At 40.6% G+C, this 17112-nt stretch overlaps 1 protein-coding gene and 1 non-coding gene across 2 annotated transcripts in view; one reads left to right on the forward strand and one right to left on the reverse strand.

The window, feature by feature from the left end:
* Positions 1 to 4850: 4850 nt before the first annotated feature.
* MOGAT1 (monoacylglycerol O-acyltransferase 1) overlaps positions 4851 to 17112 on the reverse strand; it is a 32661-nt gene continuing 20399 nt past the window's right edge. Inside the window, exons 5-6 of the mRNA XM_040228486.1 lie at positions 16444 to 16643; positions 4851 to 5096 (exon numbers count right to left, since the gene is read on the reverse strand). Of these exons, the coding sequence (XP_040084420.1) occupies positions 4942 to 5096; positions 16444 to 16643 (355 nt within the window). The 3' untranslated portion in view covers positions 4851 to 4941. The remainder of the gene's footprint in view (positions 5097 to 16443; positions 16644 to 17112) is intronic.
* Positions 12111 to 12217, forward strand: LOC120855245. Its single transcript, XR_005719209.1, has one exon. It is a non-coding gene; the product is annotated as a U6 spliceosomal RNA (small nuclear RNA).

The following is a 17112-nucleotide window of genomic DNA, read 5'->3' on the forward strand; positions in this document are numbered from 1 at the left end:
AGAGGAAACCTTGGAGACCATTCACTCCTGACTCTGTTTACATAGGAGCTCAATGAACCCAAGTCACTTAGTCCATTAGCAGAAGGCCAGAGACTAAAGGGTGGTTTGAACATGGAAGCCTGGAGAGCACAAAAGAGTGGCATAGTTATTTTTTCTGGTTGCATCGATATGACTGCATCTCAGTAAATGAGGGCTTGAAATCCAACCAGAAAGACCTGAAGCTCCAAGTTGGTCTGCAAATGGAACAAGGGAGAATCATGCAAACCCTTGGGAATACAAGGAAAGTCAGATTTATCTTTATTCTCAATAGAGCCTAAGATAATTCTTAACCAGAATTTAAGAGCTATTAAAAAAAAAAAAAAGCAGCCAGATGAGGCCAGAGCCAGAATGGACTCAGGGCTTGGAGCTGACCATGATGTGACAGAAGCCCCGTTTGCACCTCTGAGTAATGAGCTTGCTTTGGCCACATGAACAATCACAACGCGGCTGAGATGGAAGATCTTTGCAGGGTCTGTCACCCACCCTGGGCCCGAGACACCCTGCCCCATCCTGCAGCTCCGATACAGAAGGCTCCAGGGCCCAAGCTCGCTGTTGGAAACTTGGACTTTGCCCAGACGCATCACCAAAATAGCTCTTGCAAAAGGGAAAAATCAACAATGCGGTGTACTGGCCTCAAGAAAGAAAAATGTTCTCCATCCCAATAAGACTGAGCTTGCTGCCGAGTTGTTAATCCCTTGCCTTAAGTGCATTTTAAATCCTACTTTACTTTTTTGGACACTTTTGCTTTATAGGAGGATTCTTGGGTTTACTAATCAACAGTCATGGGACGGTGGTACCTCCTGTTCAACCTAGAACGTGGAGTCAGTTCCAGTCTGTATTCAGCCTCACTGGGGTTCAACTGCTCCATCTGCAGAAGAAACTGACAGACTCTGCAGTCCCTTCTGGCTCTAATACTTGGCTCCCAAGGCACCATCCATCGGACTTCCAGGTCAGTGCCTCAATCATTCATGCAGAAACAGCAGTAGTGTGCTCTCTTGGGGCCAGGATCAAAACATACACAACACAGAGATTCCACCACCTAGGAAATCCTCACCTAGGAAAACCTATCTGTGGATTGAGATAACCTTCTTTTTCTCATATAATACATCAAGGCACTCAGCTGATGGTATTTGGGAAAGATTAATTAAAATAACAAAAATACAAGTCATGAGAGAAATCCCTTTGTTTTAAATATAAAGAATTGCTTCTGCGTTTGCCATCCCAGAGAAACAGGAGCAACTACTTGGTTATATTGACGTTTGCCTTGTTTTCCTCCTTTAAAAAGATACACAAATTCTACTAGAAGGAACTCTCCTGAGCCGCACAAATAGACATTTTATCATTCAACAAACAAACGAACACAAGAACTAGCAACCTTAGGCTATTGGGGAAAAAACCGACAGATCCCACTAACACTGTCTCTTGTTTCAGAGGAAAAGAGGACAGATAATCTGCCCCAAACGTGTTTTCTGATTTATCACAAATTTGGCAATCTGCACCAGTGAGGTAATTCAGAAGAGATGCAAAGTTACAGAAGTAAGGACACTGAATCTGGACTCCACCTCCTGTGTGTCCCATGACAGAAATAGAACTTCTACTGGAAGTAGTGATTTTACTGTTAAGCCTACACACACAGTAAAGGATCACTTATCATCAGTGATTTAGAGAGACTTTGTTTTCACAATCATGATGAAGCGTTCGTGTAAATCATGGAGCATCCCTCGCCCTGGTTCCCCTTGAGACAGAGCAAAACAGGCTGGCTTTCATAAGCACCAAAGCTGCAGCCTTCAATGAGTGTAACAGACCTAGCTGGGTATAGACAATTTCAATACTTCTAGCTGCAGAACAAAGGAAATGACTCAGCCGGTACGTGGTGTGCAAAGGAAACGGGGAGAAAGGAATGTCCAGATCAAACAGCATAAATGCACATTTTCTTAAGGCACTAGGCCCTTCCGGTGTCCTGGGGTTATTTTTCTTGCTGTTTTGCTATTTAAATTTTATGGGCAATTACACGTTAGATCAGCACCTCTAAAACTGAAGAGATCTCCATCAAATCACACTAATGAATACAAAATATTGCTCACATTGTGTTGTAGCAAAAATTCCTATCAAAATATTCCCTTCCCATCTGCAGGACTATATGGGACTTAAAACTATGCTTTGAGATTAAGAAAGGACTTCTGGCCTGGCTGAATTAAGACCTCTGGAGACTCTAAGAAAGGAAGAAATAAACTCCCTAATACACACCTAAAAATAAGATTTTATGTGTGCCAAAATTAAATAGACTGATGTCTAGATTTTTTAAATAGCCAAATTCTAGATAAATTAATCAGAGCAGAACTCTTCCCATTTTTCAGGGCTTCTGCTTACTACAGATGGGTTTTAATTGCTCACTAGACAATCCAGTAGAGGCTGGTGGTCAGCCTGGTCCCTCACTACTGTGAGATTAAAGTTCCTAATATGGTGAAATTGCAAAAGACTGTGTCACGAGATTTTCATAAACTTTTCCAAAAGAATGAAGTTCATGGGTTTTATACTTAAAAGCCTTTGGTTATTATGGTTATTTGGGCCTCACAACTTTGCTCACAAAAACTCACCCCTGACCAGCTAGAGTGGTGGTGTTTAGTCGATAAGTCGTATCCAACTTTTTGCAACCCCATAGACTATAGCCCGCCAGGTCTTCTGTCCATGAGATTTCCCAGGCAAGAATTTGGAAAGGGTTGCCATTTCCTTCTCCAGGGGATCTTCCTGACCCAGGGATTGAACCTGTGTCTCCTGCTTGGCAGGCAGATTCTTTACCACTGCGCCACCTGGGAGATAGCTAGAGGGTAGTTGTGTAGTTTCATGTTGTTTGGTATTGAGCAATACAAAAATGAATTTATAGTCAAATTATCTGCATCTATTAAAACAGGATGTGTCCTGGGAATTCCCTGTCAGTCCAGTGGCTGAGACTCTATGCTTCTTCCACTGCTGAGTCCTGGGTTTGATCCCTGGTCAGGGGACTAAGATTCCACAAACCACAAAGTGTGGCCAAAAAAAAAAAAGAGAGAGAGGATAAAGCAGGATGTGTCCTATTCCCAGCTTTGACAAAGAAACTGATCTAATTTTAAGACCATGGGTCAGTGGACTCCTGGTCAGCCCAACCATATGAAGCCAAAAGGATTCCAGCCTAAAAGTCTTCTATAGAACAATTGAGAAGGTTCCATTTTCCCTGTATGAAATGGTCTTCTATTCAGGCCATTACCCGGAATGATTGTGTTTTGTTGTTGGTAAACCCAATCTAGGCTCTTGCCCAGGACTTGCTGTTTTAAAAATTATGGGTTTTAACACATATTAACAATAAGTTAAAACAACTCAATAAAGTTGCCCCTAAATACTGAGAGAGCAGGAGGTACAGAAAGACAGGTGGCAGCAGAGATCATTTGAAAACTAGATAGTCTTCTTACTTAATAAATAATGACTTAATACTTTTCGACTAATTCTCAGAATCTACCTTCTGACTTGCTTCTTACAAACCAGCCCACAGTATTGTCAATTACTGGCCTAGGACAATCAAACATAAACTATCTCCTTCTGAAAGTGGGTCTTTTCTTAGAATAGGTTTCATCTTCTGGTATAACTTTAAAAATTCTTCACATTATGGCAAAGTTTGTTTGTGTGTTCACCTAGAAATACATCCATTAAACAAGCATTTGTTTCATGTGTACTAAGTGTCCTAAGTTGACTCGGGCCGACAGGAGACATCCATGAACAGAAAGGACAAGGTTCCCACTCTGGGGCCTGACATTTTGTTAGGGAGACTCGCCCAACCTGAATCAACTGTGAACTGGTCACATCTCACCAGAAAAGACACTTTCTTTCAGAGCTTGTCTTACTTGACAAGGCCATAAGGGGAGAAAATGAAAACCCCTGTATCACCATGAAAACCTTTTGGAATTTCAGTATCTTGTGTGTGTGTGTTAGTCGCTTAGTTGTGTCTGACTCTTTGCCACCCCATGGAGTGTAGCCCACAAGGCTCCTCTGTTCATGGGATTCTCCAGGCAAGAATACTGGAGTGGGTTGCTATGCCCTTTTCTAGGGGATCTGCCTGACCCAGGGATCAAACCTAGGTTTCCAGCATTGCAAGCAGATTCTTTACCATCTGAGACATTAGGGAAGCCCTTCAGAGTCACAAAACCCATCAAAAGCATGTTTTCCAAAAGACCTCCTTATCTGTAGCAAATGAACATATTTCTAAGCAAATGACAATGATGAATATTTCTGAGCATGATGAGAAAAGAGAAGAAATGCTCTCATCCACATGGGTTTCCATATGGTGGATTCATCTTATTTCTAAAACGGCATAAGAATTCTACAGTGTTATATAAAAACACATTGGTTGATATGACCTAAAGGTTTAAATGATCTAAGTCTTAAAAGTAACATTATTCACTAACAAATGGTCTGTGCAAGCAAGAAAAAAAAATGATCTCCTCTAGCTCTATATGGGAAAGTATTTTACACACTTGTCTCATAAATGCCCCAGCTGTGCTGAACAACTGTCACACTCAGTGAAAACACCACATTAAATTATTTTGATATTCAGCAAAAGAGTCTAATTATCTTTTAAAGCTGTCATTGTTTTTAAGCACATGAATAACTCTAAACCTTTTCTTAACTTGTAAAACAATTTTTACCCTCCTACTTAAAGACACTTAAAAGGCTTATCATCACCTCCAACCTTACCCTATAGTCACTCATTAGATTTTTAGTTACCACAGATAAATATCAACATCTGTCACCATACATAATATTTTACAGTTGCAAATTTGATTTCACTGTCAAAGAAAAAAATTTATTTAGAATATCTTTTCTTTCAATGGGATGTTCTCTCGCTCTCTTGCATGTCTTCTAAGACGACAGTTATCTAAAAACGAGAGCTTCATTTTCTGGAATACCATACTTCCCTTTGTGTTCTTCAAATAATTTTCTCAGCTCCTCCATGTAGGTCTGATGCAACTCCTCAATCTGCTCTGAGGTTGGGTTCAGGGTCTGACGAACAGGGATTGGGCGGCCAACTGCAAAAAACAAAGAATGCATTGTTAAGTAAGAAACCAAATCCACTCTACCACGGACTACCACCTCTAATGGACAGCTCTAGAAAGATCTTCCAATCAGAAGCTGTCAGGCCTGTCAGCTCCCATCCCTTCTTCATTTCACTGGCTGCCTGCAGCGGTCACACCATCTCTTCTGGTGACAAATAAAGAGCCTTCCTTCTCCGCACATGCTGGATTGTCAGCGCACTGGTGGTTTTGACTTGGAGTCAAATGAACTACTGTGCTGGCTGCAGCTGTGGGGTACAAGCACACGGCTGTGTGTGCACGTCACCAGCTTGCTCCCTCTGGTACAGCTGACAGCCAGACCACAGTGCTCTATTATCACTGCCAGGGGAAGTCTTGACTCATGAGCCATCAACCCTCTAATCTGGCTCTTTGTAATGTCATCCTAAAAAATGAAGATACATCTTCACTGCCGAGAATCTGGACTAGAAAACACACCTAATCACAAGGGCTCCACTGTGTGTAACAGCAGAAAACAAAACCAACCAAAAAACTTCATAGAGAAAATTATTAAACAAATCACAGACCATTCATTCAATGGAATTCTAGGCAGCAATTTTTTTTGAAAGCTGAAATAATATTTTTGAAACTATGTATGGTGACAGATATTAAATAGACTTACAGTGGTGATCCTTTTACAATATACACAAATATCAAACTAACACTTGAAACTAATCTGTTATATGTAATTATATAAATGTAAAAAATGAAATATATATGTGTGTTCAGACACATATGCAAAAGTTTAAAATGCAGCAAGAAGGGGAAAGTTGCAAAATAATACAGCATAACCCTATTTATTGAAAATGTTCTATATCTAGGTGCATTATAAGCGTTTAGTCTACTAAGAAAGTCAGCCAAGAGACACTGCTAGCCCTTACATGGAGGGAAGAAGGGAGAGCTGGGGGACTTTTATTTGTATTGTGCCAATTTTCTACAATGAGAAGGCATTAGTATTACCTGTATAATTAAAAAATGGACTAATTTTTTTAAACCTAGCATTTATATAATAAATTTTACCTCTCTTATCTCAGATTAAAGACTAGATACATGTGGCTGGGCCACCTGCTCTTCAGTCCTCTCTGCTGTGCATTGCGCCCTCTGCTGGCCTGATGCTGCTACTACTGCCAAGAGCTGCAATGTACAGAACATCAATGGCTGAGGAGCAAACTGCTTATTACTTTTGGTCAGCTTCGGCATGAGGTCAAGTGGGGCTGTAGTAACAGAATGGCACTCGCAGGGCTTCCTTTGCCTACGTGGAGTCTCCTCATGCTACCTCCAAGGCTCAATCCATGTCAGTAACAAAGCGTGATTAGTTAAAAAGAAACCAGAGAAAGAGGAAGTGATAAATAACAGCAGAAAGACGTGTGATAATAGTATGGGAGGTTAGGGAGTATAGGAAGGGAATGATACAGACACAAACACACACAGAGGTATCATAATGCATCATATATTAAGATCTATATTTATATACAAGGTTATATATAATCTATCCATCGTATGTGTGTGTGTGTGTATATATATATATATCCTCACAGCAACATTAGTATTCTCAAATTCCTATATTTTTAGCTAGATATACCCTCAAGAAGCTGATACAGAGTTTTCCTTGAAAGCTTGGATGTCAAACATATATAGTAGGCAGCAGTCCTTTGGGATTCAACGTAAAAGTATCACCATCAGTTGTGGTTGCCTTTTTTTTCCCCCTACATGGTTTGTGAGATCTTAGCCCCCCAATCAGGAACTGAACCCAGATCCAGGGCAGTGAAAGCACCAAGTCCTAACCAGTGGGCCACTAGGGAATTCCCATGTCAGTTGTGGATGAAATACAGACTAGGAGAGACTGAAAACTGATGGAAACAGGAGCTGATGTTGCACAAGAGGCGCCAGGCTAGACCACATCCAGGGCTAACTCCCCAGCAGGTACACCCAGCTAGCAAGTAACTTCTTCTCTGACCTTAATTTTCACATGTATAGGATGAAAGTCATATAGTCAAAGCTATGGTTTTTCCAGCAGTCATGTGTGGATATGGGAGTTGAACCATAAAGGCTGAGTGCCAAAGAACTGATGCTTTTGAATTGTGGTGCTGGAAGACTCTTGAGAGTCCCTTGGATAGCAAAGAGATCAAACCAGTCAATCCTAAAGGAAATCAACCCTGAATATTCATCGGAGGGACTGATGCTGGAGCTGAAGCTCCAATACTTTGGCCACTTGATGTGAAGAACCGACTCATTGGAAAAGACCTTGATGCTGGGAAAGATTGAGAGCAGGAGGAGGGGAGGGACAGAGGATGACATGGTTGTATGGCATCACCGACTCAGTGGACATGAGTTTGAGCAAGCTCCAGGAGATAGTGAAGGACAGGGAAAACTGGCATGCTGCAGTCCATGGAGTTGCAAAGAGTCAGATGTGACCTGGTGACTGAACAACAACAGGATAAAAGAATAGGTGATCTTGAGGCTTCCTTCTAGCTCTAAGGCTTCCTTTATGGCTCAGACAGTAAAGAATCTGCCTGCAGTGCAGGAGGTCCAGGTTCGATCCCTGGGTCAGGAAGATCGCCTGGAGAAGGGAATGGCTACCCACTCCTGTATTCTTGCCTGGAGAATCCCACGGACACAGGAGCCTGGCAGGTTATAGTCCATAAGAAGGCAGAGAGTCAGACATGACTGGAAAACTAAGCACACTCACATTTCTAGCTCTAATCTTTGTTGTTGTTTGATCCCCACCCCCACCCCACCCCCCAAAATGAGAAGTTTACAGGCATAGTGAGAAATCTACCTGTAAATCTACTAGCAAATTTGTGGTTTCATAGAAATGGTTTGTTTTCTTGTGAAATTATCATGGAGAGAAATTAAATGCGACTATTCTGGGTGGGAGGGGGATTTATAGTGATACAGGGTCTACGTGGTCTATAAAGATGAAGTCTTTTATTTTGCTCCTAGATTACTCAGATTGTTGTTGTTCTGTCTCTAAGGTGTGTCAGACCCTTTTTGTGATTCCATGGGCTGTAGCCTACCAGGCTCCTCTGTCTGTGGGATTTCCCAGGCAAAAATACTAGAGTGGGTTGACATTTCCTTCTCCAGATCTCCCTAACCCAGGGATCAAACCCACGTTTCTTGCATTGGCAGGCAGATTCCTTACCACTGAGCCACCTTGGAAGCACTTACTTCAATTAGGACTTGTGAATTCTGAATTTCTGAGTCCTATTTCCTATAAGCTAGCCTATAGTTCATTTCAATCCTGTTCTTTTGCTACTAATAGTTTTATTATATTTCAAAGAGCTCAAACATGCCCACATACATTGAATTTATCATCATAAGACTTTCCCCTTTAAACTGTAATTGTCTTTTTCTTATTTAACTGGTAGAGAAAATGAGATGCTGAACATTTCCAAACTTCATATACATACACACACAAAAAACAAACAGAAACAGACATACACAGAAACCAAAGGGAATGAAGATTTAAACCCAACACTTTGGCCCCTCATTATTAAACTAACCCAAAATTGAATTGGAGAGTAAGAAACCTTTCTAATTACTTTTTAGGGCTAAAAACAGAGGTAACAAAAGAAAAACTTGCAAATCTGAGAAGCACCTTCGGAGCCCTCAGTTCAGTTCAGTTCAGTTCAGTTCAGTTCAGTTCAGTCGCTCAGTCATGTCCGACTCTTTCTGACCCCATGAATCACACACGCCAGGCCTCCCTGTCCATCACCAACTCCCGGAGTTCACTCAGACTTGCGTCCATCGAGTCCGTGATGCCATCCAGCCATCTCATCCTCTGTCATCCCCTTCTCCTCCTGCCCCCAATCCCTCCCAGCATCAGAGTCTTTTCCAATGAGTCAACTCTTCCGATGAGGTGGCCAAAGTACTGGAGTTTCAGCTTTAGCATCATTCCTTCCAAAGAAATCCCAGGGCTGATCTCCTTCAGAATGGACTGGTTGGATCTCCTTGCAGTCCAAGGGACTCTCAAGAGTCTTCTCCAACACCATGGTTCATAAGCATCAATTCTTCGGCGCTCAGCCTTCTTCACAGTCCAACTCTCACATCCATACATGACTACTGGAAAAACCATAGCCTTGACTAGACGGACCTTAGTCGGCAAAGTCATGTCTCTGCTTTTGAATATGCTGTCTAGCTTGGTCATAACTTTTCTTCCAAGGAGTAAGCGTCTTTTAATTTCATGGCTGCAATGACCATCTGCAGTGATTTTGGAGCTCCAAAAAATAAAGTCTGACACTGTTTCCACTGTTTCCCCATCTATTTCCCATGAAGTGATGGGACCAGATGCCATGATCTTTGTTTTCTGAATGTTGAGCTTTAAGCCAACTTTTTCACTCTCCTCTTTCACTTTCATCAAGAGGCTTTTTAGTTCCTCTTCACTTTCTGCCATAAGGGTGGTGTCATCTGCATAGCTGAGGTGATTGATATTTCTCCTGGCAATCTTGATTCCAGCTTGTGTTTCTTCCAGTCCAGCGTTTCTCATGATGTACTCTGCATAGAAGTTAAATAAGCAGGGTGACAATAGACAGCCTTAATGTACTCCTTTTCCTATTTGGAACCAGTCTGTTGTTCCCTGTCCAGTTCTAACTGTTGCTTCCTGATCTGCATACAGATTTCTCAAGAGGCAAGTCAGGTGGTCTGGTATTCCCATCTCTTTCAGAATTGTCCACAGTTTATTGTGATCCACACAGTCAAAGGCTTTGGCATAGTCAATAAAGCAGAAATAGATGTTTTTCTGGAACTCTCTTGCTTTTTCCATGAGATTGGCAATTTGATCTCTGGTTCCTCTTCCTTTTCTAAATCCAGCTTGAACATCTGGAAGTTCACGGTTCACGTATTGCTGAAGCCTGGCTTGGAGAATTTTGAGCATTACTTTACTAGCATGTGAGATGAGTGCAATTGTGAGGTAGTTTGAGCATTCTTTGGCATTGCCTTTCTTTGGAATTGGAATGAAAACTGACCTTTTCCAGTCCTGTGGCCACTGCTGAGTTTTCCAAATTTGCTGGCATATTGAGTGCAGCACTTTCACAGCAGCATCTTTCAGGATTTGAAATAGCTCAATTGGAATTCCATTACCTCCACTAGCTTTGTTCTTGGTGACGCTTTCTAAGGCCCACCTGACTTCACATTCCAGCATGTCTGGCTCTAGATGAGTGATCACACCATCGTGATTATCTGGGTCCTGAAGATCTTTCTTGTACAATTCTGTGTATTCTTGCCACCTCTTCTTAATATCTTCTGCTTCTGTTAGGTCCATACCATTTCTGTCCTTTATCAAGCCCATCTTTGCATGAAATCTTCCCTTGGTATCTCTAATTTTCTTGAAGAGATCTCTAGTCTTTCCCATTCTGTTCTTTTCCTCTATTTCTTTGCATTGATCACTGAAGAAGGCTTTCAGAGCCCTAGAAGATCATAATTCCCTCTTTCCAGAAAAAGGAGATTTTTACTACTAAGGAGAAGAAAGCTGTTTCAACATGAGACTGGGTTAGTTGCAGACTGCTGCATGACTCCCTCTTTATAACACAAAGGAAAAACCAGTTGCATCAGTTTATTCTGGAGGTAGAATTCATTGCCCTGGAAAAAATCAGCTAAAATCTACTTGTGGCAGAGTTGGGAATCAGCTCTCATCTGTGTTTTGGTGCTTTTTATAGCTGGCATGCTCCTTTGTTCCATTTTCCGATTCCATCCAATAGTTCAGGTTTAGTTATGTCTTTATTGCCTTATGTAGCAGTCTTGCTCTAATTTCTGTGATACTGTGCTGTATTTCCCTAGATGAAGAATGAGCAGCTTCATAAGTTGTTGTATTTTCAGCTGGAAAAGAGCTTGAAGATGTCCATTATTTTCTTCTCATTAAGGCAAAGAGTAGATCTTTCACAATAAGGAGTCTTTGTTCTATTTTTCTGTGATTATGAAAATTCTGCCGAGTTTCTCTCTCTAATGGTCTCACATAGGAATTCCTTCTTCTTTAGATCCTACATAGCCATACACTAGAGAGAGAGACCAGGCAGAGATCTGGGCAGAATAGGGTTGGGAAGAGTCAAAACCTGGGTTCAAGTACAACCTCTGGCTTATAATGGAGTCTCATGCCCAATGGAGGGGTGTGTGTGTGTGTGTGCATATACACACATACATAAACATACACGCTCTTGAACATTTACTGAGCACTTAATATGTTGTACAAGGCACCATACCAATCCCCTGATTACTATCTCTCAGGTGGCGCAGTGGTAAAGAATCTACTTTTCAATGCAAAAGAAGCAGGTTTGATTTCTGGGTCAGAAAGATTCCCTGGAGGAGGAAATGGCTACCCATTCTAGTATTCTTGCTGGAAAATTCCATGGACAGAGGAGCCTGGTGGGCTACAATCCATGGAGTTGCAAAGAGTCAGACATGACTGAATGACTGAGCACAACAACAACAATCCCCACGTTATAATTAAAATTTAAATTAGGTTCCTCTTTCTTTCTTTCTATTGGGTTGGCCAAAAAGTTTGTTCAGATTTTTCAGTATGATGTTATGGAAAACCTTAAAGAACTTTTTGGCCAACCCAATATTTGAGAACAATCCCTTAGTTGTTTTATCCCTCAGGGTAGACTAACTAATTGAAACAAAATGGACTACTTTTGTCCTCAAGTGGGATCCAAACCAGTTTTATTTAAATAGGTACATTCCCTTCCCTAACTTTTTTTATAAAAACAATTCAAACCTATAGAAAAAATACAATAAGCACTTGCATGCCCTTCCTCTAGACTCACCAATTTCAAACACTCTGCACACACACATACACACACTCAGTATGTATATAGGTATACACATGTATTATTATTTTTGTTTTTGTAGAACCATTTGAGAATAAGTCATAGACATCATTGATTCAATCATGCTCATGCCATAAAGACAAAGAAAATTTTAAAAACTAATCCAGTTTAAAGTAGACTAATGAAATGTGAAAATTAAATGTAATGTATGGTGCTTGCTTCGGCAGCACATATACTAAAATTGGAACGATACAGAGAAGATTAGCATGGCCCCTGTGCAAGGATGACACGCAAATTCGTGAAGCGTTCCATATTTTTTATAAAACTCCTAGAGGAGAACATAGGCAAAACACTCTCCGACATAAACCACAGCAGGATCCTCTATGATCCACCTCCCAGAATTCTGGAAATAAAAGCAAAAATAAACAAATGGGACCTAATTAAAATTAAAAGCTTCTGCACAACAAAGGAAAACATAAGCAAAGTGAAAAGACAGCCTTCCGAATGGGAGAAAATAATAGCAAATGAAGCAACTGACAAACAACTAATCTCAAAAATATACAAGCAACTCCTACAGCTCAATTCCAGAAAAATAAACGACCCAATCAAAAAATGGGCCAAAGAACTAAATAGACATTTCTCCAAAGAAGACATACGGATGGCTAACAAACACATGAAAAGATGCTCAACATCACTCATTATTAGAGAAATGCAAATCAAAACCACAATGAGGTACCACTTCACACCAGTCAGAATGTCTGCGATCCAAAAATCTGCAAGCAATAAATGCTGGAGAGGGTGTGGAGAGAAGGGAACCCTCCTACACTGTTGGTGGGAATGCAAACTAGTACAGCCACTATGGAGAACAGTGTGGAGATTCCTTAAAAAATTGCAAATAGAACTGCCTTATGACCCAGCAATCCCACTGCTGGGCATACACACTGAGGAAACCAGAATTGAAAGAGACACATGTACCCCAATGTTCATCACAGCACTGTTTATAATAGCCAGGACATGGAAACAACCTAGATGTCCATCAGCAGATGAATGGATAAGAAAGCTGTGGTACATATACACAATGGAGTATTACTCAGCTATTAAAAAGAATACATTTGAATCAGTTCTGATGAGATGGATGAAACTGGAGCCGATTATACGGAGTGAAGTAAGCCAGAAAGAAAAACACCAATACAGTATACTAACACATATATATGGAATTTAGAAAGATGGCAATGATGACCCTGTATGCAGGACAGCAAAAAAGACACAGATGTGTATAGCGGACTTTTAGACTCAGAGGGAGAGGGACAGGGTGAGATGATTCGGGAGAATGGCATTGAAACATGTATAATATCATGTAAGCATCGAATTGCCAGTCTATGTCTGATGCAGGATATGGCACGCTTGGGGCTGGTACGCAGGGATGACCCAGAGAGATGTTGTGGGGAGGGGGGTGGGAGGGGGGTTCATGTTTGGGAACGCATGTACACCCGTGGTGGATTCATGTCAATGTATGGCAAAACCAATACAGAATTGTAAAGTAACATAAAAAATAAATTTAAAAAATAAAATAAAATAAAATAAAATAAAATAAATGTAATGTATGATCCTGCTTTGGGAAAAAATACTGCCCTTCACCAAAACCCACAACTAAAAAGAAAGTGACTGTGGCAACTGATGAAATTTGAATATGGAGTGTACACAGTTAATAGCATTTAATTGATGTTAACTTCCTGCATCCTACTGATACTATGGAAGAGAATAATCTTGTTCTTAAGAGAGATACATAAAAGTAATGAGGAACAAATGGTCATGTTGTCTGCATTTACTTAAATAGTTCAGTGACAACAATAGTATAAAGTGTATTTGTGATATTATTAGAGAGAGAAAAAAAACTGTAGCAAAAATGTTAACAAGTGGTGAGTCTAGGAGAAAGGAACATAGGAGTTCATTTTACTACTCATGAGACTTTCTGAGCATCTGAAATTTTTCAACATAAATTTTAAAACTTAAAACCAACACCTAAATATTTTACTTTCTTGCTCAAACAACTTTCCATCACATTACCGGTACTGGCTATACAACTTGAACTTATTAGTAAATTGAGGGACTTTCCTGGTGGTCCAGTGGTTAAGACTGTGCCTTCCAGTGCAGGGGGTGAGAATTTGATCCCTGGTCAGGAAGCTAAGATCCCACAAATCTCACAACCAAAAACCAAAAACAGAAGCAATATTTTAACAAAGTCAATATAGACTTTCAAAATGATCCACATCAAAAAAATCTTAAAAAAATATCATGCATGTGTGTGCTCAGTCATGTCCGACTCTTTGTGGACTGTAGCCCACCAGGCTCCTCTCCGCATGGAATTTTCCAAGCAAGAATACTGGAGTGGGTTGCCGTTTCCTTCTCCAGGGGATCTTCCTGACCCAGAAATCGACCTCACATCTCCTGTATTAGCCAGCTGGTTCTTTACCACTGAGCCACTTGGGAAATTTATTTAAAATTTTTGTTACTACGTACTTGTTCAATTTCTGAAAACTTGAGAATTACAATCAGACAGGCCTAACTAAGACTAATTTGTTGATTCACAAATGTGTCTTGAGCTCCTACCCTGAGAGCACTGGGGACACAGCACAGAACAAAGAGCAAAATCCCTGTCACCTGGAGCTCTGTGAGGCAGAAACAAACAAAGAAAAAGCAACATTCTCGCAAGGAACTGGGACTTTTTACAGCTTTTCTTGAAGTCTAAACTCACTTCCTTTTTCTCTCCCAGTTGATGGGACATTGAAATCAGCTTCTCTCTATTACTATGTAATAAAATACAACATATGTGAACAGTTTTTTCTACTTTGATAAACTGATAATAACTCAGATAAAATATGTAAATAACATGCTACTTGTGACACATGTAAAGAAAATACATGGTAGTTTCTTTATAAATTATGTCCAATGAGAATGACCCTGAAAAATCATATCATATAATTTCCCTCATATCCCCCCAAAATACCAATGACCATACTTTGCACGTATGGGATCAAAACTGACTAATATTTTGACAAAAAAATGGAACCACTCATCTTGAAAAATATAACTGCAAGCTTATCTCAGTATTCCTATTACATTGATTAATCAACTGTTAATATTCCATTTGAGTTAAAAACAGCATTTTAAAAAATGGCATGTGACTGCATGAGAAATGCAAAGCTGTTACAGACTGACAGCAGTGAACTCCCATTCCAAGGGAATAGATCTAAAAAAATGTTTGAATTTCATGTAATGGGCCACTCATGGTGAAATTATTACTTCCATTTCATATGTGTATATAGTCTGGCTAATCTTGCTATTAGCAATCGACTCAGCGCTTTCTCCTTTTCCACCCTCCAAACCCCTTTTCAACCTCAGGAGCAATTATTTTCCTCCTCTGTTCTTCTATTAACATGGTTGTTACCTTCCTCCCCCATCTCAATGCTCCCCAAACCCAAACATGCCATTTTTAAAGGGCAAATCAGTCTGCGAGTGAGTGCTCAGTTGATTTAGTCATGTCTGAGTTGGTGATGGACAGGGAAGCCTGGCGTGCTGCAGTTCATGGGGTTGCAAAGATTTGGACACGCCTGAGTGGCTGAACTGAACTGAACTGAACTGACCCTTTGCATCTCTCTAGACTGTAGCCTTGGAGAAGGCAATGGCACCCCACTCCAGTACTCTTGCCTGGAAAATCCCATGAATGGAGGAGCCTGGTAGGCTGCAGTCCATGGGGTCGCTAAGAGTCGGACACGACTGAGCGATTTCACTTTCACTTTCAAGCATTGGAGAAGGAAATGACAACCCACTCCAGTATTCTTGCCTGGAGAATCCCAGGGACAGGGGAGCCTGGTGGGCTGCTGTCTATGGGGTTGCACAGAGTTGGACACGACTGAAGCGACTTAGCAGCAGCAGCAGCAGACTGTAGCCTGCCAGGCTCCTCTGAGACTCTCCAGGCAAGAATACTGGAATGGGTTGCCATGCACTCCTCTCAGAGATCTTCCCAACTGAGGGATTGAACCCATATCTCCTACACTGCAGGTAGATTCTTCACCCACTCAGCCACCTGGGAAGCCCTATATTAGAATACCTATAAATATACCTAGTTGGGAAAAAAATGCTTTGTGGTAGAAACTGATGCCTATGAACTAAACCTGATGAAGATATCTATTATACACAAATTTTCACAGGAGACTCTGATGTATTCAAAGACTTGCTATGTTATCATCTTCTAGTACAGAGAAATAGATTCATCATAGAGTATTAGGAACTCCATTTCTAAAATTGGATTCTATTTGGAGTGCAATAACAATATTTTTGAAAGTAGTGGATTCCCATTCAAATGGAAAATATAATCATTTCGTAAATAAAAAGCATACTGTAAAGGAAGGTCAAATAATATCTATAGGACTATTATTTTAGGAAGGGCTTACTCGAAGCTACTTCAGTAACAATAAACATTGCTCAAAGTAAGATAATCCTTTTGCTCAGTTTAACAAGCCTCCAGTATTTGATGTACATACCAACAGTGTGAATGGGCTTCCTAAAGGGGATTAGGCCAAAACTGTACTGAAAAATCCCTCTGCCGTGGAACAGTGGCAAAGCAAATCCCATCATCTTCTGTAGTTTCTCCTGCACATTTCGAAGCCATGATCCTTCGGGGTTGCTAACTTGCTTAAATAGTTCATTTTCACCAAAAGAAAACACTGGCACCAAATAAGCACTGGAAATAACAAGGAGGAAGAATAAGCATTTTCAATGAAAAGGATTTAAATATTTCATTTAGCCCAGCTGACCTGCAACAGATTCCTCACAATTGTTTAATGTCCCCAAGGCTCCTTGGAGTGCTAAGTTTATGTTCCATGTATTGAAACCGAATTACTCCTGAAGTCCTTTGGGGAGGTACCTCAGCAGTCTTAGTGATTTGTGGAATTTTATTCTATAGAAAATCAAGGTTCCAGAAGTTTCTTTTTCATTTATGGTTTTGGCCATGGCTCATTTGTTCATTTGGTTGGAAATCTATACTGTGCCTATGAAATTTTGTATTTTGCTTGTTTTGCTCTTATAGACAAGTTGAATGGCTGGATGCCATGACACTGAGTTATCTTAGAGGGAAGGTTGTCTTCTATTTCCCATAAACATTCACATCTGTATTCATTGGAAGGTCAGTGATGAGGTCTGTCTTTAAGGGC

The sequence above is a fragment of the Oryx dammah genome, unplaced genomic scaffold, assembly GCF_014754425.2.
Source record: "Oryx dammah isolate SB20612 unplaced genomic scaffold, SCBI_Odam_1.1 HiC_scaffold_27, whole genome shotgun sequence".
Lineage (NCBI taxonomy): Eukaryota > Metazoa > Chordata > Mammalia > Artiodactyla > Bovidae > Oryx > Oryx dammah.